We start from the raw sequence: 27,959 nt of genomic DNA, 5'->3' as shown, positions 1-27,959 counted from the left end.
TGGGACTATAATCTGTATATGTCTGTTGACATATTTTCTAATTATTTTGAGCTCATACTGTGGTGCAATGCAGCAATAGCATGGGTAGTGAGTGTGCGCTCTGTGAATGACAGGGCCAAACCACCCAGAAATACACACGTCCCTATGATGTCACGAACCTTGCTTACTCCAGCACTGTGACCGCCTCTCTACTATCACACTGCCACCTGCTGGTGCAGAGAGGAACAGCAGCCCAGGACAATGCATTAGCCTTAGTGCTAACCAAGGCTTGGAAATGTGTTTTGTTCCATTTAAAGGAGTTCTGACCAATACTTTAAATACATCTCTTAGTACTACCAACACTACCACTGGATACTCTTTTAAAGGACTTTTAACCAGTACTTTTAAATTGCTAATACCTCACAGATCATTTGAGATGCCGACTGCATATTTTGAGTGTTACAGAAAGCCTTCAGGCCTTCAGGCACAAAGACAGACAGACAAACCGAAAGAAACACAGAAACAGACAGAAACACACAGAGACAGACAGACACACACAAAGTGAAAGTCAAATTGAGGCAGGGACTGACAGACAAACATCTACACACACACACACAACCTCGCTCAACTCTCTGCAGGGCATATTGTGTGGGGTCTCGAGAGCCTAGCAGTCTGCTGATGGGATTTCAAGAGCTTTAAGAGAATTAACAAGAATTAGTGCAGAAAGAGGAGGGAGGGTGACACAGAGAGATAGAGAGAGAGAGGGAAAGAGATAATTATAGGGAGAGAGAACAAGGGAAAACAGACAGAGAAGTGAAGACACCCAACCTGCCTCTGATGATCACTGGAGTGCACCAGCCTCTGGCTGCTCAGATCAGAACTGCAAACAGAGAGAAATTATTATTATTTTTTATTTATAATAACTGGACTTCTATTACTGTATAAGAAATAGCTTTGGCAATACCGGGTTAGATTTCATGTCAATAAAGCAGCATTGAACTGAACTGAACTGAACTGAATTGAGAGAGAGAGAGAGAGAGAGAGAGAGAGAGCCTGCCTGCCTGCGGATCATGGGTGAGTGAAAGCAGAGATTCCTCATTGTTTCTGTGTTTCAGTTTCACCATGGGCAGGAAGCACCTTGCCTGTCCCTGTGGAGGACCCTGTGCCGTCCCCAGCTTTGTGCTGCTGACAGCGTGGTTGTGGGGTGCACGGCTCGAGCTATCATATAACTGTGATGCTGTGTCACTTGCTCAGTGCGCAGTGTGCAGTGTCTGAGCTAGGGCTTACCTTTCACCCTATCAATAACGAGAGGCTTGTGAATTAGCCAGCTGTCTGTCTGTCTGTCTGTCTGCGTGTGTCACCTACCCCCAAGAGGTGACAGGCAGGTCAGAGAGACTACTGTGTTTTGCACGTGGTTCGCTAGACATTGTGGGGTTGTGTTGTATTATTGTGTTGCATTGTTGTATGACTCTGCGTCCCTGTGCTGTCAGGGTAGTGTAGTCTTGTGTGATACTATGACTCTCTGAGCGCTGCGCTGGCCTGTGTCGTGTTGTTGTGTAGTGTTGTGACTCTGCCTCTTGCTGCAGACTCTCTGAGCTCTGTGCTGGGCTGTGTCGTGTTGTTGTGTGACTCTGCCTCTTGTTCCAGACTCTCTGAGCACTGCACTGGAGCAGATGAAGGCAAATGGGGGGATAGAGGAAGAGGAGGAGCTCCGAACACACCTTGACACCCTGCTGAGAGCACTGGAGGAGAACAGTGAGTGAGACACACAACTACACACTGACACGCACTGACACACACAGCAGTCTGCGACTGACTCTGTAATACTTCCCAGTACTATCTCAGTCTCTCTAAATCAGTATTGATTGCTCAGAAGAGATTAACCTCTTTATCCAGCTCCCAGCTTCATGAGGTTACAGGAGTGTGTATCAGTGTGTGTGTGTGCGTTTAACTGAGATATAGTGCCAGCTTTTTTGTGAGTCTGTGTGTGTAAACAGTGTGTTAGAAATGTGTGTGTCAACAATATGTGGGAGTCTGTTTGTAAGTGAGTTTGTGTGTCAGTCACTGCTGTGTTTCTGTGTGTTTTCTGTGTGCGTGCCAGTGTCAGTCAGAGTATGTGTTCTGTGTGAGGGTGTGCATGTCAGTGTTGTGTTTCTGTATGCGTGTGTTTGAGAGAAAGAGGATCCTGGCAGACAGGCTGCTATCCCATGTGTCACAGCGCTCTAGCAGCCATTGTCTCTCCTGACGGGAGGCCGGCTGTCTCCATGGCAACACGTGCGACACTAACAAGCGCAGCCTGCCTCCTGCCCTCGTTCCTCCACGCACTGTCCTCCCCCTTACCCAGCAACAGTAACAATAATCACAGTGTTTTCTGGAGATCTCCTGTCTAGGCTGTCATCAAACCCCTCCCAGTGCTGTCTGTGCTCCCTGTCAGGATCCCAGTAACTGCCTGTGAGTTAATGGCAAGCTGAGGGTTAGGAAATAACACAAATATTCACTGGCCTCTTACTGGACAGTCAGACAGACGAGCAAACCACCATCTCTGACCAGCAAGCACCAGTGTCTGTGTGTGAGTGTGGGTGCAGTATCACTGTGTGTGTCTCTCTCTCTCTCTGAGTTCGGGTGCAGTAACACTGTGTGTCTCTCTCTGAGGTCAAGTGCAGTATCACTGTGTGTCTCTATGTGAGTTCGGGGTGCAGTATCACTGTGTTTGTCTCTCTCTGAGTTTGGGTGCAGTACTACTGTGTTTGTCTCTCTCTGAGTTCGGATGTAGTATCACTGTGTTTGTGTCTGACTCCAGGAGAGGGTGCTGCTGGACAAATCGTGGCAAGCAGTATTCTCCCCTCGCTGGCTGCAATCCTGCGCAGGGACACATCCCTCACTGCCCAGGCCACACTGGTGACTGCGGAGCTGGCCAAAAACGGTGAGGACCGGGGAGGGGAAAATACACCGTCATTGAAGTGTCACTTGGGCATACCAAGTACATATGCCCTTATGAACGTTTACCATGGTCATTTCTTTGCTGTTTTCCATGCATGGTTTTACTATGCATTTATGTTTTTTTTTAAATATGCTTTACCTCCTGTATGCTTTATCATGCTTTCATTGTGTTTGTTTGTGTGCCGTGTGTTTCAGCGGAGGTGCGGGAGCCCTGTATTCAGGCTGGGTTCGTCTCGGCTCTGGTTCCCCTGCTGGAGACATCGGACCAGGAACTGCTGCTGCACACGGGCCGGGCCATCGGAAGAATATGCTTTAACAACAGTACGTGAGGGGTGATTCTGGACTCTCTCACTCTCTCCCCAGGCTCTGGTGCAGTGTGGGGTGATTCTGGTCTATCTCTGCTCTCTCTCACTCTCTCCCCAGGCTCTGGTGCAGTGTGGGGTGATTCTGGTCTATCTCTGCTCTCTCTCACTCTCTCCCCAGGCTCTGGTGCAGTGTGGGGTGATTCTGGTCTATCTCTGCTCTCTCTCACTCTCTCCCCAGGCTCTGGTGCAATGTGGGGTGATTCTGATCTCTCTCTCAGACTCTCTCTCCCCCTCTCCTCTTTTAGGCTCTCAGCAGGAGGCTCTGGTGCAGTGTGGGGTGATTCCTCGGCTGGTTGGGATCATGAAGCAGTTTCCTGAGAATGACGTCCTGGTCAACGTGTGCCTGCTGGCACTCAGCAACCTGGCCGACCTGGGTGAGCCACAGAAACACACAAAACCCTCACACCAACACACAGCCACACACACACACACACAGTGTATTGTGATGTGCTGCTCCAGGACTCCCCAATTCAGTGGTGACTGGTCCCAGTTGTTTTTCCAGACTCTGCGAGGGAGGCTCTCATTAAGATGCACGTGGCCGAGGTGCTAACTGTACAGCTACGCCGCGCTCCCAATGCAGAGAGAAGACACATCATACTGGAAGTGTTGGGAGCACTGGGAGAGAGCGGTGAGAGATGGGAAGGAAGGGAGGGAGAGTGGTGTTTGAGTGGTCACACTGTGGTTCAGTGGTACAGTGCGTGTCTCTCTCCTTGTGTGGAGGGGTGGAGTGAGTGGGTCACATTGTGGTACAGGGGTACAGTGTGTGTCTCTCTTTGGGCTCTCAGACTCTCTGAAGCTGCAGTTTGTAGACTCGGAGGTCCCGGAGGCGCTCTCAGAGATGATTAGGGGGCTGCAGGCTGGCATGGACCCCCCCGACCTCTGCAGTGTCAAGATCGCATCCAGCCTCATTGTGTCCCTGCTGCTGGGGGGTGAGTGTAACACTGCTTCTGCTCCCTGCTGGGAGGAAATGCTGCAGAACCCCATCTCTCTCTCTCTCTCTATCACAATTCTCCCTCTGTCCCCCAGACGTTTTAACCCGCCTGACTCTGTCTCTCTGTCCCAGATGAGGCGATGCAGAAGTGTTTTGGGGACGGCTCGTCCACAGTGTATCACGACATCCTGTCCTGGCTGCAGTCCCCCAACATCCAACTGCAGCTCTCCGGGGCGCTCGCTATTGCCAACTTCGCCAGGAACGGTGAGGAGCCGAGACGCGCACACACAGAGACACATCCAAACTGACGCACTATACACACAGACAGACTGACACACACACAAAAAGAGATACACTGACACATCCATCCATACATAAGCAGACACACACTCACAGACACGCTGACCGACATTTCTCTAATTTTAATATCATTTATTGCTCTTGTTTTTCTCTCCCTCTCCTCTCCCAGATGGTAACTGTATCCGGATGGTTGACTCGGGGGTTGTCTCTCCTATTCTGGACCTGCTGGAGCGCCATGTGGACGAGGGGGACGTGTCTGTCCAACACGCTGCACTGAGCGCACTCAGAAACCTGGCCATCCCTGGTGAGGAGGACAGTGATGTGTGGCAAACAAACAGCGTGCCTGGTGCACTGCATTGATGTGCACTGGCCGCTCGTTTTGATACAGTGCCTGTACTGCATTGCTCTGACCACCTCTGTCTCTCTGTACCCGTGTCTCCCAGTGGTCAATAAGGTGCGGATGCTGCAGGATGGGGTCTCGGAGAGGATTCGGAAGCTGCTGCGCTCTGACATGCCCCCGGTCCAGTTCAAACTGCTGGGGACGCTGCGCATGATGGTGGATGGACAAGGTAACACCCCATACCCTTCTCTCCGAAATTCTGTGCCTCTCACTCACTGCTTCCCCCAATCACCCTCTCTCTCACTCTCTGGAGGAGGCGACGACAGTGCTGCGGCAGGATGAAGCTGTCCTCTCCAGGGTGATGCAGTGGTGTGTGTCTCTCTCTCTCTCTCTCTCTAGAGGAGGCGGCGTCAGTGCTGGGGCAGGATGAAGTTCTCCTCTCCAGGGTGATGCAGTGGTGTAATGCCCGGGATCATGCCGGGGTGCGTGGAGAGGCCAACAGACTGCTGGCAGCCCTGATCAGACACAGCCGGGCACCTGTGAGTACAAGACTGACAGAGACACCGAGACACACACTGACAGAGACACCGAGACAGAGACACACACGGACAAAGACACCAAGACAGAGACACATTGAGACACGCACACACTGACAGAAACAAATTGAGATACACACACACGGACAGAGACACTGAGACAGAGAGATACTGACACACACTGAACAGACACACTGACAGAGAGACAGGACACTCATGCTGACTGCTTGCAGTACTGATCAGACACAGCACGGACAGACAGGCAGACACACACACACAATGATTGTTGACAGACAGGCCCCTCACCCTGCCCCTTGTGTCCTGACAGGAAGTGGTTAAGGCAGTGACCCGGGTGGAGGGGATGCAGCACCTCATCACCATGGCGACGAACGAGCATGTGATCATGCAGAACGAAGCGCTGGTGGCACTGGCCATCGCCTCCACCATCGACATCGGTGAGAAACACACACCCTTACACTGACACACACTCACATTTACACGCTCACTTACACTCACAAACTCTCTCTCTAGACACGGTGGAGGAACCCTTCATGTCAGCTGGTCTGCTCTCCACGCTGCAGCAAATGCTGGAGGACCCTGTGGTTGTGGTGGAGGTGAAGTTCAGTACAGTGGGGCTGGTGTGCAGCCTGGCCAACTCAGGTATGAACCACAACTGAACTACGATACTGTACAACCCCCACAGCACACAGCCTGCACTGGTAACAGCTTCCAGGGATGGAAATAAGACTCCTATTGCATAGTGGTTTCATCCATTCCAGGTTTTACTACAAGCTTGATTCGCCCCAGTCGATATGTTACAATCTCAGGTGTGTGTTATTTTATGCTAGTAAAACCAGGAATGGATCAAACTACTGTGCAATTAGGAGTCTTATTTCCATCCCTGGCTTCCCACATACATGTACAGTGTTTAGAGGTAAACTCAACACAGCGGTAACCTGTTACAAACCAGGAAGCAGAGCTATATACAGCATCTGATTAGTGTTAATAACCCCCCTCCCCTTCCTTCCTTGCCCCCTCCCTCCTCCTCTCAGTGGAGTTGAGGTCTCAGATGGAAGCTCTGGCTCTGAGGGAGACTCTGGGGAAGCTGAGTAACCATGGCAACACCAAGCTGGCATCACAGGCTGACACAGCGCTGAGCATCCTCGCCGAGACCAGCTGAACAGAACCAGCGACCTAGTACCCTGCCAGCAGACCCAGCCCACCCCAGTACCCCTCCAAAAAAAGCCGAACCCAGTATCCCTCCAGCAGAACCAGCCCAACCCAACTCATAAATGACACCTGCTACCCACTGGAACAGAACCCCCCCCAGAAATCTCACAATCCCTCCCAGCAGAACCACAGCGCTAGCAGAACTGGACCAACACGGACCCCCGAGAACCACCGAGATCCAACACTGGCAACCTGAACAGTGACCAGACACACTCCCAACAGAACCCGACCGACGGCATCTGGAACAGAACCCCAGAGCGGAATATTCTAATTAAGACCAGCCTGACCCGGTACCTACAGAACCACTAACCCGACTCACACACACACGCACACACACACGCCACCAGCAGCCTGTTCACAGAGGAATCCCACACAGCAGGACGAGGCGATTGGACTTTTAGAGCACTTTTTAACATTATACACAGTTTACACTTTTTAGATTGTTACATTCCCTTTAATGCAAAAAAAAAAAAAAAAAAAAAAACATTTACATAAATAAAATAAATCTAACAAAGAATTCATAAAAAAAAATGGTGACATGTTCCTGAGAGGGTTGGTCTTTGCTGGTGCTACATCACAGAAAGAATCTGACAGGATCAACCCCAGAATCGGAGCATGTTTCTCTCAGAACCAGCTCCTAATGCACCTCCAAGTGGATTACATCCCGATTCAAGCACACATGAATACAATGAACAGCAATAAAAGCTACATGCAGAGATCTGATCTGTGCTGCAGATCATTTACAATAGTGCAAGAATATCTGTACACTGCTAAAGAAATGTTCTCAGACCAACGAGACTAAGAGAATTGAAGCTATCATGTTTGGTTTTGTTAACAAAAACAGAACCCCAATTCTTCTCGGTCTAAGACAGCAGTGTTCAGTTTCTGGAAGTAGATTGCTAGCTGTAGGGCGATTAGTTAGCAGAAGAAGCATCAAACAAAATGGGCTCGGATTTGAAGCGCAAAAATGTTCTGCCATTTATTTAAATAGATTTTAAAGTAGTAAGACTAACAAAGAAGCAACTGCAGTGATGTTTGTTCTTGTTAAGGACAGGGGTCTATATGATAGGAATTCTGCCTTTAAGAGATGGCCTGAAATCAGATATTTACTATGGGAGTAAATTCTTTTATATGTGAGCGCCATCTTCAAACATCATCTTTAACACTGATCACACCTTGTCATGTTAAACAACAAGCTGAAGACTCACTCCTTTAACAGACCATTCAGAATATTCACACTATCGCTTCTTGGTGTTTTCATTTTAGAAAAATGGGAGGCCAACTTTCAATCTTGAAACGTTGACGTTACTTTTAGTCTTGTCGGTGGATGTGTGTATGTTGTATAAAACTAATAAAATGGCAGTACAGTTGAAGCAGCGTGCTGTTGTATTGATTCACCCTCATTGATTTCACTGAGGATTGTGCAGATGTGAACTTCGAACTCCAGTGAGGGCTGCTGACTCAGTGGAATGGAAAGCTGTTCAGTGCAAAGCTGAAATTTGGAAACAAAATAAAAAGGCAACACCTTATATTACATGGATGGAAATAAGACTCCTGTTGCATGGCAGGGTCACCCACTCCAGGTTTTACTACAAGCTTGATTAGCCACAGTGTACAAGTAACACCCACTCAGGGATGGAAATAAGACTCCTTTTGCATAGCAGTTTGATCCGTTCCTGGTTTTCTTAAGAGTTTAATAAGACACACCTGAGCTCGTTACCTCTACACTGTGGCTAGAGCTGTGGACTAGCTGGAAATTTGAATCCCAGAACACGTGTGTTGCAAGGGGGTGGTGGGGGGGTGCACACGTACACGCTGCGACAGTCAGCCCCTCAGTATCTGAAGCCAGAGTTCACCATCTCAATATCCCCAATCAGAGTACGAGCCAGGAAGATGCCCAACATCTGGATTAAAAAAAAAAAGAAGTTAAGCAGTCAGAAATGCAGTTCTGCTGGGGCTGTGCAACTGCAATCACAGGTCCAGTTCACAGACCTGTAAGGACTGCTTCTGGGATGGAATGGAAATAAGACTTCTGTTGCATTGGCATTTAACCCATTCTAGGTTTTACTACGAGCTTGATTAGTCCCAGTGTGTTGTTAACAAGTTCAGGTGTGTCTTATTAAATTCATAGTAAAACCTGGAAGGGATCAAACAGCTATGCAAGGGGAGTCTTGTGCTTTTTAAGCCTTCTCTCTGGTTAACAGTACTTTGAAGACAGAGAACAAAACTTCCAACCCTCTCTCAAACATATGAAAACGAGTTTTGTGAAAAACTTGATTGAATTAAAAGTCTTTAAAAAAAAAAAGAAGAAGAAAATGTTCAAGCAATTATTTTATTGTGAAGTTGCGGAAGGAGACCCCACCTGCAGCAGTGAGATGATGATGAAGACTCCGGCCACGATGTAGAGGTTTCGGGGTAACCAGCCTTCCAGCGCAGGGATGCACCCCTTAACATGGATCACAGTGTTCCATTCCCGTTCCTGCAGGGGAGGAAAGGGTTAACACACGCAGAGCTGTACAGAGGATCAATAAGAAAGAGAACTCAGCACTGCAGAGATGTACAGTTAAGAAAAGTTTATGCAGTCAAGACTTTTTCTCAAAAAACAAAATGACGATCAGCATCATACTTACCGGCCTGGCCCTGATGTCATAGCCACACTGCGTGTTCACAACTGTTTGCTGTGGAGACACGAGAGAGTGAGAGAGATACCCATTAATAAGAACACAATTCCATTTCCATTGTGAAATATGGTAAGGGGCATCTGCAGCAAAGGCCAGTAGGATTTCAGAGGAGCCTTCATCTATACAACCAACATGGATAGACTAGGAATAACTGTATCCACGCTGTTAAGATGGAGTGACATCAATGACTGAATCACAATCGCTCAGAGACAGGCAGCAAACAGACTTGCAGGCAGACAAGCACAAAGACAGAAAGGCAGGCAGACAGATAGAGAGACAGGCAGGAGACAGACAGACACACACAGACAGACAGGCACGCACAGACAGAGACTCACAGCAGGGTCGGCCAGGCAGCAGGAGAAGGGCACTCCACAGCGCTCCCGGCTGGGGTTGTCGTCAGTGCAGTTGAAATAATTGTTTGTGTTCCAGTCATTAGGGTTTCGAGCCCCACAGCACTGATTCTGTAACAGGAGAGAGAGAGGGAGAAAGAGGGGGTCGGGTTACTGCAGGTAAAGGAGACATTTAGACAATGCTTTGAGGTTCTGCAGGTTGATGTCCTAGCGGTTTGTGAGAGTGAGACTGAGAGCGAGTCTGAGTCAGTGCCTCACCGTTCTCTGCAGCGAGTCGATGAGGTTCTGCAAGTCAATGTCGTCCCGGTAGCCCTTCACGTTGGTCAGGAAGAAGTCGCTGATCCACTCCCTCAGGGTGTCCTGGAACACGAAGGCCAGCACCCCCGCCGTCAGCTCCAGGAAGAAGATCACTCCGATCACCCCGCAGAACTGCAAGGGTCAAACACACAGCGAGCAAAGAGTTAAAACACACACTACAGAACTGCAAGGGTCAAACAAACAGCGCGAGCAAAGAGTTAAAACACACACTACAGAACTGCAAGGGTCAAACACACAGCGAGCAAAGAGTTAAAACACACACTACAGACCTGCAAGGGTCAAACACACGGCGAGCAAAGAGTTAAAACACACACTACAGAACTGCAAGGGTCAAACACACAGCGAGCAAAGAGTTAAAACACACACTACAGAACTGCAAGGGTCAAACACACAGTGCGAGCAAAGAGTTAAAACACACACTACAGAACTGCAAGGGTCAAACAAACAGCGAGCAAAGAGTTAAAACACACACTACAGAACTGCAAGGGTCAAACAAACAGCGAGCAAAGAGTTAAAACACACACTACAGAACTGCAAGGGTCAAACAAACAGCGAGCAAAGAGTTAAAACACACACTACAGAACTGCAAGGGTCAAACACACAGCGAGCAAAGAGTTAAAACACACACTACAGAACTGCAAGGGTAAAACACTACAACAGCGCTGTAAAAGTTAATCCATACATTTCTACAAAACCAATGTGTTCAATTGTTTTCATTTACTGACAGTAGGTTTGATAGGCATGCCTATGAGAGCTCCGTGTCTCTAATGCTAACACAGACACAGTCAGGCTCATCAGGTACGAACGAGCGTGAGACTGGAAGCCAGGACTCACAAACTTGAGCATGCAGATGTTCTCCCTCAGCGCTCCCACGCAGCCCGCGAACCCCAGGACAAAGGTCACCGTGCCGACCACCAGAACCACCCACACCGGGTCAAAACCGTTCTGCCGGGTCACCTGGGACAGGTCTGACAACACGCCCTGAGAGAGGGACAGAGAGGGAGGGATTAGAACCAGAACAGAACCACCCACACCGGGTCGAAACCAGGATACAGAAAGCAGGTCTGGATACTGGGGCAGTGTCTGAATTGCTCTGGGAGCTGAGATCTATATGGAAATGTCTCTCTCAGCAGCATTAAAAAAAAAAATAGCATCAGCACTTACCTTCTCACTCCACGCCCAAAACCCGATGCCTAGGAAAGCTGCTCCAACCAACTGCAAACCAAAAGAACAGAAAAAAATATATTACAAATAATTAGCCATGTGTTTATAGTGCTCATTATTATTAAGGTGTGGTAATGACAGTGCTGGAGAGCGAGCAATGAAGAGCATCTATTTTGAGCACAGGTAGTTTGTTTCAGGTGGGGTCCTGATACCTGCTGCACAGGGAGTGTGAATTGAGTGTTAGTGTGAAAACTGCAGGGTACGTGCAGGATGACATGCAAAAGAAGAGTTTCAGGGGCACTCTGTGACGCACCGGTTTAGCCACAAGATGGTTGTTCAATAATGTTGAACTGAAAACAACGCAAAACAGCAGTGCTGTTAGAATTATGAATCCGGCCTGCTTATAAAACCACAGGAGTGAGTGTATTTTCACTGAAGACAGTGCACACCCTACACCCGTCTGCGTGATGTGCAGTATGAGCCTGTGGAGAGATTCCTGCTGGGTAAACTTTCCTGGAAGGGTGTTTTCACAGCATTTGGCACAGACACCAGAATTTCTCAGTAGTCAAGCCAACCTGTTTCCACTTCCTGTTGACACAGCAAGCTTGTAACAATCAACATTTGACCAAAAGGCCAACACAATATTCCCAGAATCAGAATTGGTTACTAGCAAAAACCCATTAAATAATACTGTAAAAGGCAGATTGACAGCAAAAATAGGATTGCTAGGTTCGTTGCAAAACATTTAATTTCCAAACCACATACAAGCCAGGAAAAACCACATACAACCCAGGAAAAACAAAGTAAAAAATATCCAAGGAAACAAAAAACATTGGTGGTCAAAATAATAATAAAGCAGTTTGGTCTCGCTGGTTTGTGTGGTTGTCCGTAGCCACTCCAGTTACAAGAAAAACACAGGATCCATGTAGCAGCAAAGAAATCCCAAAAAACAGATGCAAGTCAAATCAAAACATAAATGGCTTTTTTTTTCCCAGAAAATGTTAAGGAAAAGGTGTGCCAGCATAGTTTGCTAATAGAAGAAAAAATGTTTAAAACTGTACGAACAAAACACTAGCTAGATAAACGTAGTATAGTTCTAACTTAATGCAGCTTAGCAAACCTGTACACACTAAATATCCCGCAAAAAACCTTCTGCAGCAAAACACAAGCAGACAGAACTCCCTACAGGAAAAGGTGCCGTCCCATAGCGCACAGTCCCACAACACATTTAAAGAGGCAACGTTTCCTAAAACCAGCTCTTAAAGGGGGAACAGCAAACATACTTTTAACTCTTGTTTATTTATTTTAAAACAACAAATTTTGAATGCCTGGCCAGGCTAAAAGTGGTGCCCTTCTACGGAGCACTAAATATAAATTTTGTGCGACAGGTGTCACAAGCTGAGCGCCGTTTCCTGTCAGCTACCAGACGTGATCCTCCTAGAATCGTGCAGGCGAAACGAATCGACTCCCTGAGTTGTCAGACACAGGAGACTGAGCACAGGCACGCAGACAGACAGCGTGGAAACAACATGCTGTCTCGCCATGTCCTGTCATTGCAGTTTCCAATGAGCACACACAGAATAAGGAGGAAGCAAAAAACTCTTACTTGTGGTTCCTATAAAAAGGTATTGACAAAATGCTTTGATCAGAAGTCTCACGTCGTCTATTACATTTTCTTTTAGTAGTTCTTCTATATTTTACACTACCCGAGAGTACAATAGTTATGGATCCTAGAAAAGGGTTAAAAATAAATAAGAAATAAAAAACCTTACAGCAAAATAATTCAGCCCGGTCCCCCCTTTCGTTCTGTTCATTAACCCTTCACAGTTGGAAGCTGGATATGAACACAAACCTTTGGGACTCTACTGGTAATATGTGTGCTTCACCGAACCGTCACCGATGCATATCCCTGACAACGGTTTAACATCTTAAAAAAAAACCAAAAAACGTGAACATCCTGCCTCTCGGCACTCACCCAGAACACGATGTTGTAGCTGAACATCAGGTACTTGTAGCAGCAGCTCACCTCAGCATTCTTATACCGGTAATAACGCATCTTCCACTGGGGACACTGGGAGAGAGGGGGAGAGATCAGCAGCTGACACACTTTGAATTTCCTGTGTGCGATTGCAGGAATCCCGCAATATTCAGACATATCCACATTTTCTGTTTCCCCAGTTAGATGATAAGCTGATATCTCTTCAGCCAAACAAGCAGGCACAGTCATTTAAGACATCATGAAAAACAGTGAATGTTGTGGGAGTGTTGTACTAAACCAGGGACCGCTGCTGCAGGGAAAAGGTAGTTTATTTCTCAAAGTACTTGGCAGTGTAATTCATCTTTTTTTAGGGAATTAAAAATGAAATGTACTGCAGCTTACTTGAACTGCCATTCACTAAATTTAGCTCACAATGGTTTGGAAATATGTCAAATATGACAATGTGCTTGCTGTGGTGTATTTAATATCGTAAATACACAACAAACTCTGTGAAACTTAAATTTATAAAAAATAAACTAACATGTATATATGAGCTGTGTGTGTTACATGCTGTCAGATCTGGACTCCACACATATCAGCTGTGTGTGTTACATGCTGTCAGATCAGAACTCCACTAACTAACACAGAGTATGCCAGCTGCAGCATCCTATACAGCCAGGGGCTTGTTATAGGGCAGGGGGCCAGTCTAATGTAACCCGGATCCCGAATACAGATTTGAAAACAAGATTTAGGCTCATTTAATTCCTGCCTGGTTTTGTCTCATTCATGGTGCTCATGTGTAGCGCAGCACGCTATCTCACTGTAAACTCGCCCAATTACTGCCCGTTTGTTCTCATTCGTGATGTTATTGATGCAATGTTATTCACGAAAAGCAATGGATTTCTTTTCCTAACATTTTTGCCGTATGCAAATGTCATTATTTCGGCAAAAACATCAGACTGACAGGCTGGTGTTGACACATTTGCCTAGATGAAAGCGAGGCGTAATGTATCTTATTTTATTTGTGATTATCTTACATGCATGCTAGGCCTATTTAAAACGGTGTTACATATTTCTACTTTCGACATTCACAGAATGTGGTTCTTATTTAGCTCTTTATGTTCACTGGTTTATATTTGATACAAAGTGTCATTCTCTGTGGAAAGCAGATGAAATGTGTCAAACCTAACTCGTGTGTGTGTGTGTACGTGTGTGCGTATAGTGCCATCCATTCTGAAAAAGTGAAATGAAAGCACTGGTATGAATTGATTGATTTCTTTTTTTTTTTTTTTAGATTCCCCCGAGACAACTTATTCTCAGTAATTACAAGAGCGATGAAAAGATGAAACAACAGGGATCCAATTGTTATGTTTTCACATCATTACACTACACTTTTAAAGTAAACATGATTTACGTTTACGCTGGTCGTGGCGGTGCGGCGCATTATTATTATTATTATTATTATTATTATTATTATTATTATTATTATTATTATTATTATTATTGATAAATTTCATAGCAGATGTATTATTTGTAGATGTAATTTTCTTGATAACAACTAACACGTGAATACAAAGTTTGTATAACAATTTAAGACAAAAAAAAACAAAAAACTAATCAGGGTCTGTGAAACCAGCCAAATGTGTTCAACTACTTAGACTTTCGTTGCAGCACAAACATCCAGGCAACACATGAACAAAGACGAAACCAAGTCTATTATAAAAATACAGAACTACAAAAAACAAGACGATGTTATAAATGCACCGGTAGCAGAGCAGCGGATCTGGAAAACAGCACAGCAAGTAAACCAGAAACTGCATTTGAATATACGAACAATGGGGGAGGAGAACAGCGAGGGTAAAGAGTCTCTCCCTTTCCTTTCGGACGCTGACGTAAATTTAAAACAGAAGTTTACAACCACACAGACCATTTTGTACTTCGAATCGCTCTGCGATTTGGACTAAACCTGAAAATAATATTTGTTCTCCCTTTTTTTTTTTTTTAAATACTTACCCCCTCCAGAAAAATCTTTAAAAAAATAAAATATATCCTCACCTATTATAACCAGTGTTTTTACTCGTCTTCTTTCAGCAACTCTGCTTCAAAGGAAATGGTTCTAAAGTTCTGCTCCGTTGGTATGAGACGCTTCCCCCTTCTTTAGGCACGCCCTGCTACCGTAATGTTAGACAATAATGCGTCAGTGCAGCCAGTGTGTGTGTGTCTGTCTCTCTGTCTCTCTCTATCTCTCTCTATACACCTTGAGTGGAGAACATCAGCTTGTATCACACACTGTACCCTATACTATATGTGTTTTTACAGTTATATAATATATCTATCTCTCTCTCTCTCTATATATATATATATATATAATTTACAGTTTAATAATAATTTGACGTTGACTGCGTCTGATAGAGTATAGATACAAATGCATTTCTTGCTGTATCGCATCTATAGCAGGGTCTACTGTATATTCTAAAGACATTTCAGATGGCTGTATCGCATCTACATCAGGGTCTACTATATATTCCAAAGCAATTGCCCTACAACACTGCCCCCTGGTGGACATAATAAATACATCAGTGAGAAATAAATGTGGTAATTTCAGTGTTGCCGGGGGACAGGTTAATGGTTACACTCTGGTGTACCAGCTTTGGCTACTCCAATCTATACACTGCGAAAGACTTCTTTGTGTTTTCTGAATTAGCCGAGCTGTATAGTGACACACACACACAGCTAGACTATCGTGACGCAGTATTTCCAGACGGTTTTTTCATTTTGTCATTTGAAGTTTTCCACACTGACTCAGTCTGCTGCACCTGCTTCAGCATGCAAACTCACTTACACACGTTTACCATCCAGACGTCAGTCATGACTCCTCACCAGTAAAAACTGCCCGCAGGGTAGCTTTAGTTTTTTTTTTTTTTTAAAAACAAATACAAGACAAGGCAAGTCATTTTAAATATATATTTCAGATATGCACGGATATGTTTGCTTTGCTGTCAGCTAAGCCCTTCAATATAATAGGAAATGTAACGGTATTATATTTTGCTCATTTGCTATCTCTGCTGCAGCACCAGCACACAAGAGCTTCCTGTTACTGTGAAGAACACAGAGACAGACTTCATCCGTCTGGACGGAGAGGGAGAGAATGGGGAGAGACTCCACTCAGACTCACTTCATATCAATTCCATGAGAGACACAGAGAATAACTTAGAAAACCAGGAAGGCACACTGAATAACTTAAAAAAAACACTATTTATTTTACATTACAATTCAGTTAATTCTAAATGAAGTAAACACATAACAGGATATTGAATTCCCTGTCAGGTCTCCTGTGTGCGTTTCCACACTCAGGACTGCTCGTCAGTGGCTGTCATTCTTCAACAGGACAGAGATTCACTCAACATGGCTCTGAAAACAACCTGCAGAACACCTCAGACACTGCCTGCATATTGTGTAGTGTGTTGCATCACTGCCAGTGTGTGTGTATATAGGCTTCTCTCCACTTGAAAACACATATTCCAAAATGTAGTAGTGAGGAACTCTGTCTCTCTCTCTCTTTGTCAGGTGCTCACTAGTTAAAAAAATCATCTTTCATTATCATCCCCACTCCGGAGTTTAGAAAAGGGAATCTCCAGAGTCCTGTAGCCTGTGTTTAGAACAGGGAATCTAGTCATGTAGCCTGTGTGTCAGTGAGAGTGACCTGGGCCGGTTCTGTCTGTGTCCCGGTTGTGTCTCAGTCCTGCTGCGCTGCCCCCTTCAGGCTGGATTTCTGCTGCTTCTTCTCTCGCTGCCCGATCAAGCGGAACATCTTCTTGCGCGCCTCCTTCTGCCTCTTCGTTTTGTCCATTTCCTGTTTCTGCCGCTGCCGCAGGAAGTCCTTGTGCTGCTCGCGCTGCCTGGCCTGGGCACTCTTCCGCTTGTGATTGTGCACCGTGCCCAGAGCAGCCAGCAGGGCGGCGATCTAGAGGAGGGGGAGAGGGAGAGAGTTAGACATCAAACACAGCAGCAGGGTCAGGAAGCTCTGTGAGGAGAGGCAGGGAGGGGGCTGTGGAGGGACAGTCAAGTGGCTCTAGAGGGGTGAGGCATGGGGCAGTACAGGGGCGAGGCAGGGGCTCTTACCTTCTTCTCGTGGGGCTCCTTGATGACCGCAGGCCTCTGCAGGTCCCGGGGCACCTTGCCCTTCTTCTCTGCATTTTTGGGTTTGTTCTTGAAGGGCAGCGCCCTCTGCAGGTCTTTGGGGATGTGCAGCGGGTTGAAGTGTCGCTTCTTACGGACCACCGGCTGAGAGGCGGGAGGAGAGATCAGAACACAACTCACTCACAGAGACAGAGACACACAGAGGAGAGATCAGAACACAACTCACTCACACTCGCACTGACACACTCAGAGACAGAGACACACAGAGGAGAGATCAGAACACAATTCACTCACACTCACACTGACACACTCACAGAGACAGAGACACACAGAGGAGAGATCAGAACACAATTCACTCACACTCGCACTGACACACTCACAGAGACAGAGACACACAGAGGAGAGATCAGAACACAATTCACTCACACTCACACTGACACACTCAGAGACAGAGACACACAGAGGAGAGATCAGAACACAATTCAAACATGCCCATAACAATTAAACACTCAAGACTTTCTCAGTGTCTGCAATTTCATCTTGAAAACTTCTAGTTGTAAAAAGTCTGTCTTTACTTATAAAGCTTCTTTTTACTATTTCTAAATAACCCAAACATCAGTACACAATACACTGCACACACACGGAGACACACACACAGACCAGGGATGGAAATAAGACTCCCATTGAGACACACCTGAGCTTGTTACCTGTATGCTGTGCCTAATCAAGCTCGTAGTAAAACCTGGAAAGGGTGAAACTCCAATGCAAAAGGAGTCTTATTTCCATCCCTGCAGACACACACACTCTCTCTCTCATACCTTGTACAGCGAGTCCTTGTTGGGTTTGACCTTCACCCCCAGATCGTGTTTCAGCTGCCCCACCGTCCTCATCCCTGTCCAGCTCTCCTTCTCCCCCAGCGGCAGCAGCAGGGAGGTGACGGGGTTATAGAGCTGAGGAACAGAGACTGGAAACCAGGAGCGCAGGAACACGATATCTATAGAGATAGCGGGAGAGAGACGGTCAGGACCAGCACCATACACACACGCAGACACACAATCATCTCCGACTGGCATTGATCAGCACCAGAACCTGAAAGAGAGACTGGGTCAGGACCAGTCACAGACAGAGAGAGAGTTTCTCACCACTCATGAGCAGACGGTCCTCGAAGGTGGCTCGGTAGGCTCCAGGGGGCGCTCTTAACGCCTTCTTGATCTGCCCCCGCACCCCACTCACCGTCCGCAGCGCAGCCCCCTCAAACTTAGCGACCTCCAGGACTGAGTTAAACATGTCCTGCAGAGAGAGGTAGAGAAACAGGGGGTGAGAGAGGGTGTGGAGTGAGGGTGGAGTGGGGGTGGGTGTGTGATCGGACGGCTCACCTTGATAAAGGCAGTGTTCTTGTAGATCTTGTACGGGTAGCCAATCAGCTTCAGCTTCTTCACCACAGTGACAGACTTATCCAGGTCTAGAACCACACCAGTGGCAGCGATCCGGAACCCAGCCTGAGTGCAGAACACAGAGCACAGAACCGTCAGGGCACCCTGCTCTAGAAGCCACCTAACTGTTTCTAGGGCAGTTTGAGCTCCAGGGGAGCGGTGTTCCACTGTGAGGCGAGAGCTGAAGTCACAATCACTTTTATTAAACCCACAATGTCAGAGGCCAATAGCTTCGCTAGACTGACTATTGGCCCTTTTGTAGTCAATGGACTTGCAAGTTTCAATCTAAAGTTTTAATAATATAAAATGTGATTTAATGTTAAAGATATCAAAGCATGCCACAGTATGCAGTGTTGCAGCAGTAAGCCCGGTCTCCTCCCTCCCTCTCTTACCTTGGTGCCGGACACAGACTGCACAGCCAGGAACCCAGTGCCCTGTGGAGTGATGGGACCTGAAGCACAGAGCAGGGGTTAGAGACTCTCTTCTCATCTCCATCTCTCTCTCACACACACTTTGTATTTGAAAAGCCCTCTCACTCACCCCACAGAGTGGCTCCGCAGTGCATGTGCTGGGGGGTGTATTTGAGCAGCCGGTTCCTGCCGTTGTGGTCCTCGATGTGGTAGAGGGGGAGGGTCTGGAAGCGGCGCCAGCCCAGGGACAGGATCAGCGGGTCGCGGGTCTTCAGGATGCGCTGGTGCCAGCGGTGCTTCTTCAGACGCATCTGAGAACCAGACAAACAGGAGACAGACAGGTTAGCACTGCGCTACTGTTACAGACCAGGGGATCAAATCCTACAGAACAATGTGATACACACACACAAGCATCTGAGATGCACACACACGCTGACACAGGCAGGCACTCTCACACACACAAACTGATGCACACGCCAGACTCAGAGACACACACAGACAGAGAGACAGGCACTCACACTCTCACACACACACACCATGCCCCTCTCCTGACCTGCAGGTACCCCACGTTGCCCTCGCTGGCCCCCAGCCCCCCCAGGATGACAGGGTAGTTCGGGTCGAAGTTGGTGATGAACTCGCAGGGCAGGCTCTGGATCTCCAGGCGCAGGTACATGCCGGGCCGGAACCCCTCGTACTGGACCCGAGTCTCATCATCCACTGCGGAGAACTCAGCACGGTTCAGCTGGGGGGAGAGAGAGAGACAATAGGAATATAAGAATAAAAGAACCTCATACATGTCAGGGATGGATATAAGACTCCTATTGCAGAGCAGTTTCACCTATTTCAGGTTTGACCAAAAGTTGATTATCCCAAGTGTATAGGTAGCAAGCTCAGGTGTGTCTTACTAAACTCATAGTAAAACTTATTTCCATCCCCGTAAGTTATTCAGCCCATCAGTATTCGTCCAGTTCCTAGCAGCTGACTGATTCCAGGACTTTGTCAAGCTAGGTCTTAAAGTATCCCAGCAGCAATGTTTTTTTCTATGGTCCACCTTTGGTGTATGTGCTTCACAGGGTGCAACGGAATATTTTTTTAATCATTATTTTTTTTTTTAATTACCGCAATCTGAAATTTTTGCCCACCCAGTCCCGTCCACAACAAAGTATATTTTCCTCCACAGGAACCCAGTCCTGCTGCAGGGCTCTAGTTAGACACTACAAATCAACCGGATTACGACTGCACCCTAACCCTAACTCTAAGCCCTTTCTCTTGTGGCAAAATGCCCAAATTCAGGTTTTGCTTTTGCAGATGCATCTCCTCCCTTGAGCTCAAGGAACCTTCATCGGATCATGTGACCCCGGTGTGACCCCTGACCTCTGCCTGCCGCTGCATCTCCCCCTTCAGATCGTCGAAGAAGGTGGCGTCTCCCTCGTCGTACTCCGCATTGAAACGCTCCTTCAGACGACGCTTCCTGTCCAGACGCTGCTGCTGCTTCTCGCCCTCCGCATTGCCTTTCACCTTCCCTGCATCCTCATCCTCCCCCTCTCCGCTCTCATCCTCCTGCTCACAACAGAACAGACAGGCTTAGCAATGGCATCACATGCCAAATCAAAATTCAAGGTTAAACCGTCATCAATCCCCTTCCTCCCCATGTCCCCTGGTCTGCTTACCTCAGCTTGGTCTTCCTGCTTCTCAGAATCCCCCTGGTGCAGCTCTCCCGTCTCCAGATCCTCAAAGTCTCCATACAGCTCCTCTGCGAGAGAGAGAGAGTGTAATTCAAGGACAGAGATACTGAACCTGACTTTCAGTGAAAGTGAAAAAAGTGAGCAAGCAAGGTTAAGTGAGGGAGTGTGACTATGAGTGTGAGAATAATCGAGGTTAAGAGTGAGTACGAGAATAAGACTGAGTTTAAGAGATAGTGACTCTTCCTTACCATCCTCCTGCAGCAGTCTGGTTGCGTCCTTGTCATCCTCCCACTTCCCCGTCACAAAGCAGTCCCGGATCGAGTCCAGCACCTGAGGGACAGGGACAGGGTTACTGACCCCGGCTGGACCCCTCCACAACAAGCTCCCTACTGAACAGTCCCCCCAGTACCTCTTGCTGGTCCCAGTCCCGTGTAGTGTCGGGGGGATAGTGGCTGCAGTCCAGCCCGTCAGCCCGGCGTCGCTTCTCACTCTCGGGGCGGCTCACATGGAACAGCCCCCCCAGTTCCCCCCTGCCCGACTCTGACTCCTCCTCCTCCTCCTCCGCCACTGCGAGGGAAACACAAACACAGAGACATGTCAAGGATGGAAATATAGCAAGACTTCATTGCATAGCAGATTGATTTATCCCTGATTTTAATAAGACACACCTGAGCTTGTTGCTTCTACACTGGGGCTAATCAAGATACAGACACTTATACTGTCATAGAGTGTAGACCTCACACTCACAATGTCAGTGACAAAGCATTTGAAACGTTTCAACCGCAACAGGGTCTGCATAAACACATGAAATACATTCAGACCAGCTTTTTGTTTGCTTTAGATTTAGATTTAATGACATGTGTTTATAGAATTGTTTGGTGGCTTCCTCAAGTCATGTTGAGAGTGCATTTCTTTCTCTTGCACTCTTTGTATGACAGACCCCCCCCCCTACACAACAGAGTGCAGGAGAACGGAAAACACTCTCAACAGGATTTGAATCAGCGAGAGAACCTCCCTTCACAGTCTGCCTGCTGGTTTCTCACCAGTGCCATAGACCAGTTTGCGCAGGTTGGGTGTGCTCCGCTGCTGCCGTAGAAATGCCTCGGAGGCTTTCTGAGCTAGACCCTCCTTCCACTGCAGCTCTCCTGGGGGGGGAAGAGAGAGAGAGAGAAATGTGAATCGTCTACAGTGATTGTTTTTATGCAGCTGAACTCACAGTCTGAGACAGTGAAAGAGAGAGAACAGACAGACAGACAGACTGCTAGACTGACAGGCAGACCCACAGACAGCCCGTAGTGTCGCTGTGTTACCTGCAGTCTCGAAGCACGGTTCTTCTTCCCCCTCCTCGAGCTCTGTCTCTTTGTGTTTCTGAGGCTTCACCTTTGACCCCGACTTCTCGAGGAGAGGGGAGTCCACCTCTGACCCCTCGCTCTCTTCCTCAGAGCAGTTCCCTGAATCCATGGCCTTCCTCCCCACTCCTTTGCTGTCTTCCTCCTCGCTGCTCTCTCCTTCTACCTCACTCTCCTCCACCTCTCCCTCACTCTTCTCCAGTTCATCCTCACTGTCTGCGAAGGCTGGCACCTCTATCCCTCCCTCTTTCACTTTCTCATTCACTCCCGCTACTCTCAGTCTCTTCAGGGCAGGCTGCTTCTCTAGCTCCCCTTCCTCTTCCTCACTCTCACTCTCCCCCTCTGCCTCGCTCTCCTCCTCCTCCTCCTCCCCCTCTCCCTCGCTGTCCTCCTCCTCCACCTCGCTGTCCTCCTCCTCTCCCTCGCTCCCCTCCTCCTCCTCTGTGAAGACGGCTCTCCTTCTCTCTCTCCGTGTCTCGGGGTCCCATACTCGCTCCTCTTTGGGACCCTCCTCAGCTCTGTCAGGGTTCAATCAGTTGATGCAATTAGCAGGGGAGCAACGATGCAATAATATCACAACCTGCATTCCCAGACAGTCCTGGTCCAGAAAGGCTGCCTTGTGTTATGTGTAACAACAACATCAAACGATCATTAACGACATTTTGTTAAAAGATAAAACTCAAATAATACGAGACATAATGAATTCATACCAAATATAAAGTGCATTTTTATATATCATTGCAGAATCATTTGCAAGACTATGCTGTGCATCACTAATACACCCCTCTATTGCGATACGACATATCATGTAAAGATCATCGACACACAATGAATTGTTCCACCCTCTGTAATCAGTGCAAGACATTTTAGTTTTCCCCCTCCTCACCCCCCCTCTCACCCCTCCTCCTCCTGCAGCTCCCCCTGTCTCAGCGGTTCCGAGCCTGTGAAGAGTGACACTTTGCTGGCAGCCATCTTGGCGTCGATGGTGGCTTGCGCCCCGATAAGAGACTGGACCAGCTCCGCAGTGGGGCGCGCCTCCTCCTGAGAGAGAGGTAGAGAGGCAGGGATTAGGATACTGGAGTGAGCGAACGAGCGTGTCACATTGTGTGTGACTGAGTGCACAGTGAGTGTGAGCAGTGTACTTTCTCGTAGTTGGCTGCCCCCCAGGTTAATGTGGATGGAGTGAGTGTATCAGAGAAAGAGAGAGAGTACTGCGGTACTGGCTGGTGGTTCACGTGGCTGCCCTCCAGGTCGATGTGTTAGAGTGAGAGAGTGAGGCAGTGTGCTGCTGTACATGCTGCTGGTCGTGGTGTTACAGAGTGTGGTGCTACCTGCTCCCTGTCTGCGTGGCTGCCCCCCAGGTCGATGTACACGGCGTCCTTGTCGTACACGACCCCCCCCACCCCGGACAGGGGGGCGTAGAGCAGCCGCTCCCTCTCGTTGAGAGCGCGCTTCTTCAGAGAGTCAGGCAGAGGACATGGGTCTGACAGGAAACTCACATCACTCAGAGAGAAATCACCCACACCTGCAGAGAGGAGAGAGCACGGAAGGAGAGAGATCAGAGAGGAAGACAGAGGAGAGAGAGACAGAAGAGAAGAGGAGAGGAGAGAGAGACAGAAGAGGAGAGGAGATGCATTAAAAGGATAAAAAAAAAATTCACCAGGGGAAGCAGTCTGGGGAGGTGCGGCTCATACCTGGAATGTGCACCTGGCTGCGGTTCTTCAGGTATGTCCCACGCAGGTACCCGTACAGACACACCTTGCGGTCACACGTGGGGTTGATGCGGAGGGTCTCTGGGTCAGTCAGGTCCTCCATGCTGGAGGGGGGGGGGCATTAAAAAAAGAAGTTGATCTGTGGTATGTCACGCTATAGGCACTACACACTATAAATGAAAGGCGCTATACAGTCTCCCTCACCGGTCCGCCAGTACGTAGGGGTGGGCGGTCTGCCACACCAGCGGTCTGAACTTCATGACGGAGATGAAGCGCCCCAGATTGCGGATCTCCTGTTTCTGATACTCAGAGTGCACCATCCCAGAGAGGTAGAACAGCTTCGCACCCTGCAGACAGACACAGAGACAGTGAGGACACAGAGAGAGACAGAGACACACAGACAGCACCATCCCAGAGAGGTAGAACAGCTTCGCACCCTGCAGACAGACACACAGAGACAGTGAGGACACAGAGAGAGACAGAGACACACAGACAGCACCATCCCAGAGAGGTAGAACAGCTTCGCACCCTGCAGACAGATACACAGAGACAGTGAGGACACAGAGAGAGACAGAGACACACAGACAGCACCATCCCAGAGAGGTAGAACAGCTTCGCACTCTGCAGACAGACACAGAAAGACAGTGAGGACAGAGACACACAGACAGGACCATCCCAGAGAGGTAGAACAGCTTCACACCCTGCAGACAGACACACAGAGATAGTGAGGACACACAGAAAGAGACAGACACGCAGACGGCACCATCTCAGAAAGGTAGTAGAGCTTCGCACCCTGCAGACAGACAGGGAGTGTCACCTAGCTCTTATAAAAGGCAGTAGTTGCTCCAGAAGGAGTCACACCCCCACTCCCCCTCACCTGGTAGACCTCAGTCCAGAAGCGGTGTTTGAGGATCTTCTTGGTCTTGCGCAGCTGCTTGTTGTTCTTGAAGAAGTCCAGGTGGGTCAGGACCCCCATGATTCGGGGGAACCCGTGGACCTGGCAGATATTCAGGAACTCAAACGTCTCCATCTCAAACCCAAAGCTGGCATCGATCAGCATCAGAACCTGAGAGAGAGAGACTGGGTCAGGACAAGTCATACACACATTGTTATATTTTATTGAGTTTTCTCTTTCTATTAGTGCTCTCACTAGTGAGATGTACCTGTGCTGGCCCTGCGGGCACAAAGCAAATAAACTAAACACACATATATGGAGAGCAACTGGATCAAGACCAGAGTCATATACACACATAAAAATATACAATCATCTCAGACTGGCACTGATCAGCACCAGAACCAGAGAGAAAGACAGCGACCAGCCCCAGCCTCTCACCAGGTCTGCCACCTTGGCCAGGTCGATCATGGTGTTGATGTCATTGCCACACTCGATGAAGGTAAGGCGACGCTTCTTTCCTGTGACGAGAGAGAGAGAGAGAAGAAATATTCATGAGAATTACCCACACTCCCCTTCTCTACCACTGGACACTATCGTCACTGGCCCACGGATGTTGCTCTGTCCCCAAGCCCCTCTCCCTCCCCCTCTCACTCACCAGACACTATAGTGACCGGTCCGCAGATATCGCTGAGTTTCTGCCGAGTGAAGTTCCTGATGAGGCATTGGATCAGGGTGGTCTTTCCCACGCGGGGGGGCCCCACCACCACGATCACCACAGGGGGGGGCTCCAGAGCCGAGCGGTCCACCTGCGGGGCGTGGTGCTTCTTCGTCTGCAGGTCCTGGGCTCTGGGGGGGCGGGGGGGTTATTATACACCTGCTTCTGGGTGGTGGAGACTCACAAGGGATGGAAATAAGACTCCTGCTGTATAGCAGTTTCACTCATTCCAGGTTTTACTATGAGCTTCATTAGCCCTAGTGTATATTGTAGGTAGCAAGCTCAGGTGAGTCTTATTAAACTCATAGTGAAAGCAGGAATGGATCAAACTGCTATAGAATCAATGGGAGTCTTATTTCCATCACTGCACGCTCACACTTACTCTGAATTGTTCTTTATTGGCAAGTCATAAAATGTACAGAAATATTTAGCGTTTCTATTTCGATAGCAGAAATAGGAGTACTCTCTTCTTCTCCCCTGTGGAAAGGCTCCCTCTCACCTGTGGAAGGTCCTAGCCATGCGCACGGCAGACTGCACCCCGAACGCTTTGGGGTTCCTCCTCCTCCCATCCTCCTCCTCGCCGGCCCCTGGCGCCTTCCTCTTCTTCTTCCTGTCGGCCTTCGGGCCGCTCTGCTTCTTCTGGTGCTTCCTGTGCTCCTTCTCCTCCATTCTGAAAACCAAACCCTGAGAGAGAGGGCAGAGCATTGATACAAGATCATCAAACCCTGAAAGAGAGGGCAGAGCATTGATACACGATCATCAAACCCTGAGAGAGAGGGCAGAGCATTGATACAAGATCATCAAACCCTGAGAGAGAGGGCAGAGCATTGATACACGATCATCAAACCCTGAGAGAGAGGGCAGAGCATTGATACAAGATCATCAAACCCTGAGAGAGAGGGCAGAGCATTGATACACGATCCCTGAGAGAGAGGGCAGAGCATTGATACACGATCCCTGAGAGAGAGGGCAGAGCACTGATACACGATCATCAAACCCTGAGAGAGAGGGCAGAGCACTGATACACGATCATCAAACCCTGAGAGAGAGGGCAGAGCATTGATACAAGATCATCAAACCCTGAGAGAGAGGGCAGAGCATTGATACAAGATCATCAAACCCTGAGAGAGAGGGCAGAGCACTGATACACGATCCCTGAGAGAGAGGGCAGAGCACTGATACACGATCATCAAACCCTGAGAGAGAGGGCAGAGCATTGATACAAGATCATCAAACCCTGAGAGAGAGGGCAGAGCATTGATACAAGATCATCAAACCCTGAGAGAGAGGGCAGAGCATTGATACAAGATCATCAAACCCTGAGAGAGAGGGCAGAGCACTGATACACGATCATCAAACCCTGAGAGAGAGGGCAGAGCACTGATACACGATCATCAAACCCTGAGAGAGAGGGCAGAGCATTGATACAAGACCATCAAACCCTGAGAGAGAGGGCAGAGCACTGATACACGATCCCTGAGAGAGAGGGCAGAGCATTGATACACGATCCCTGAGAGAGAGGGCAGAGCATTGATACAAGACCATCAAACCCTGAGAGAGAGGGCAGAGCACTGATACACGATCCCTGAGAGAGAGGGCAGAGCATTGATACACGATCCCTGAGAGAGAGGGCAGAGCATTGATACACGATCATCAAACCCTGAGAGAGACATGAATACAGCACTGACACAGACACAGACAGACACCTCACTCACTCACTCACTCACTCACTCCCCATGCATCCTCAGACTCTGCAGCCCACAGTATTAATACAGCACTGACAGTCTCAGTTAGTCAGTCTCTCTCTCTCTCTCTCTCTCTCTCTCTCTCTCAGACACATGTTGTGTCCAGGTTATTATTGGAATGCATTCAATACATTATAAAACGTGTATTTGATTTATTCTGAATACGTTATTAAATTACTGCGATTCAGTTTAATGACCTAGCCCTGGTCACTCTGACTTTTTAGCTTTTTAGCTATTTACTGCTGTTTTTAAATATTGCAACAATAACTCCCAGCTCGCCTTGGTACCCGATCTGTCTCCCAGTCCGCTACCAGTATACCCAGTAACTGCAATCTCTCCCAGTCAAACCTACCTGCTCCGCTCCTCCTAAAGTTTGCAAACAGCTCCGTATACACGTGTGTGTCCACCAGGAAGTCTTTGTACACGCTTTACTCGGCGGCACGGAAACCAAGACATAGGTTCGAAGTACAATTGGTTCCACGCTGGAATCCAAACTCATATAAACTTTACACGTGCAGTCATCGCATTTACGTTGAGGCTAATTTGTTTAAACATTGCAACACAGTATTTCATAGCATGATATTTTCCCCCGTCACTTTATTAGCTGTATTTTTTTGCACACAAAGTACTGGATATACTACAAGAATGCTGCTGTATTCATATAGGAACTACCGCTACTTTCCAGTAGAGGGCGATGTGATACTGGATAGTATGCATACTGTGCAATGTAAACTACAGTATAACAGTTATGTGATACACGTTC

General features: G+C 48.0%; 3 protein-coding genes across 4 annotated transcripts; 1 reads left to right on the top strand and 2 right to left on the bottom strand.

The window, feature by feature from the left end:
• Positions 1-716: 716 nt before the first annotated feature.
• Positions 717-7,994, top strand: LOC117418317 (rap1 GTPase-GDP dissociation stimulator 1-B-like). 2 transcript variants are annotated; one of them, XM_058985128.1, is made up of 14 exons: positions 717-1,053; positions 1,627-1,734; positions 2,780-2,902; positions 3,115-3,240; positions 3,530-3,658; positions 3,787-3,912; positions 4,070-4,213; positions 4,348-4,479; positions 4,685-4,819; positions 4,959-5,084; positions 5,255-5,394; positions 5,720-5,846; positions 5,923-6,051; positions 6,746-7,994. In XM_058985128.1, the coding sequence occupies exons 1-14, from the start codon at positions 1,050-1,052 to the stop codon at positions 6,757-6,759; spliced, it is 1,563 nt and encodes a 520-aa protein (XP_058841111.1). In that variant the 5' UTR covers positions 717-1,049; the 3' UTR covers positions 6,760-7,994. The 2 variants fall into 2 exon arrangements, with proteins under 2 accessions (XP_058841111.1, XP_058841110.1); XM_058985127.1 differs by having other exon boundaries at positions 719-1,053; positions 6,444-7,994.
• Positions 6,627-15,356, bottom strand: LOC117418318 (tetraspanin-14). The gene is made up of 9 exons (XM_034031244.3): positions 15,168-15,356; positions 13,110-13,205; positions 11,135-11,185; positions 10,805-10,951; positions 9,911-10,081; positions 9,638-9,763; positions 9,252-9,299; positions 8,984-9,100; positions 6,627-8,525 (listed from the first exon to the last, which is right to left on the bottom strand). Exons 2-9 carry the CDS (start codon positions 13,188-13,190, stop codon positions 8,454-8,456), a joined length of 813 nt encoding a protein of 270 aa, XP_033887135.1. The 5' UTR covers positions 13,191-13,205; positions 15,168-15,356; the 3' UTR covers positions 6,627-8,453.
• A 992-nt stretch (positions 15,357-16,348) lies between these two features.
• LOC117417959 (ribosome biogenesis protein BMS1 homolog) lies at positions 16,349-27,710 on the bottom strand. Its single transcript, XM_058985126.1, has 23 exons — positions 27,549-27,710; positions 25,951-26,135; positions 25,392-25,582; positions 25,175-25,254; positions 24,719-24,907; positions 24,046-24,188; positions 23,824-23,945; positions 23,461-23,654; positions 23,028-23,170; positions 22,091-22,647; positions 21,824-21,925; positions 21,190-21,347; positions 21,029-21,110; positions 20,766-20,848; positions 20,470-20,655; positions 19,649-19,837; positions 19,226-19,406; positions 19,078-19,136; positions 18,629-18,751; positions 18,395-18,542; positions 18,071-18,246; positions 17,235-17,396; positions 16,349-17,076 (listed from the first exon to the last, which is right to left on the bottom strand). Exons 1-23 carry the CDS (start codon positions 27,693-27,695, stop codon positions 16,849-16,851), a joined length of 3,828 nt encoding a protein of 1,275 aa, XP_058841109.1. The 5' UTR covers positions 27,696-27,710; the 3' UTR covers positions 16,349-16,848.
• Positions 27,711-27,959: the final 249 nt, after the last annotated feature.

The sequence above is a fragment of the Acipenser ruthenus genome, chromosome 13, assembly GCF_902713425.1.
Source record: "Acipenser ruthenus chromosome 13, fAciRut3.2 maternal haplotype, whole genome shotgun sequence".
In the NCBI taxonomy this organism is placed as follows: Eukaryota; Metazoa; Chordata; class Actinopteri; order Acipenseriformes; family Acipenseridae; genus Acipenser; species Acipenser ruthenus.
Note: the sequence above shows the minus strand (reverse complement) of the source record. Positions and strands in the feature narration are given on the sequence as shown.

Coding starts and splice junctions, on each gene's coding strand:
- LOC117418317 (XM_058985127.1), top strand. Junction 3,241..3,529: donor AAGAATATGCTTTAACAACA/GTACGTGAGGGG, acceptor CTCCTCTTTTAG/GCTCTCAGCAGGAGGCTCTG. Junction 5,847..5,922: donor CGCCTCCACCATCGACATCG/GTGAGAAACACA, acceptor CTCTCTCTCTAG/ACACGGTGGAGGAACCCTTC.
- LOC117417959 (XM_058985126.1), bottom strand. CDS start 27,695: ATGAGTTTGGATTCCAGCGTGGAACCAATTGTACTTCGAACCTATGTC. Junction 18,752..19,077: donor AGTCTGTGTCCGGCACCAAG/GTAAGAGAGGGA, acceptor TTCTGCACTCAG/GCTGGGTTCCGGATCGCTGC. Junction 17,397..18,070: donor ACAAGGACTCGCTGTACAAG/GTATGAGAGAGA, acceptor CCCGCCTCTCAG/CCGGTGGTCCGTAAGAAGCG.
- LOC117418318 (XM_034031244.3), bottom strand. CDS start 13,190: ATGCGTTATTACCGGTATAAGAATGCTGAGGTGAGCTGCTGCTACAAG. Junction 10,082..10,804: donor ACATCTGCATGCTCAAGTTT/GTGAGTCCTGGC, acceptor TGACCCTTGCAG/TTCTGCGGGGTGATCGGAGT. Junction 9,764..9,910: donor TCGACTCGCTGCAGAGAACG/GTGAGGCACTGA, acceptor CTCCTGTTACAG/AATCAGTGCTGTGGGGCTCG.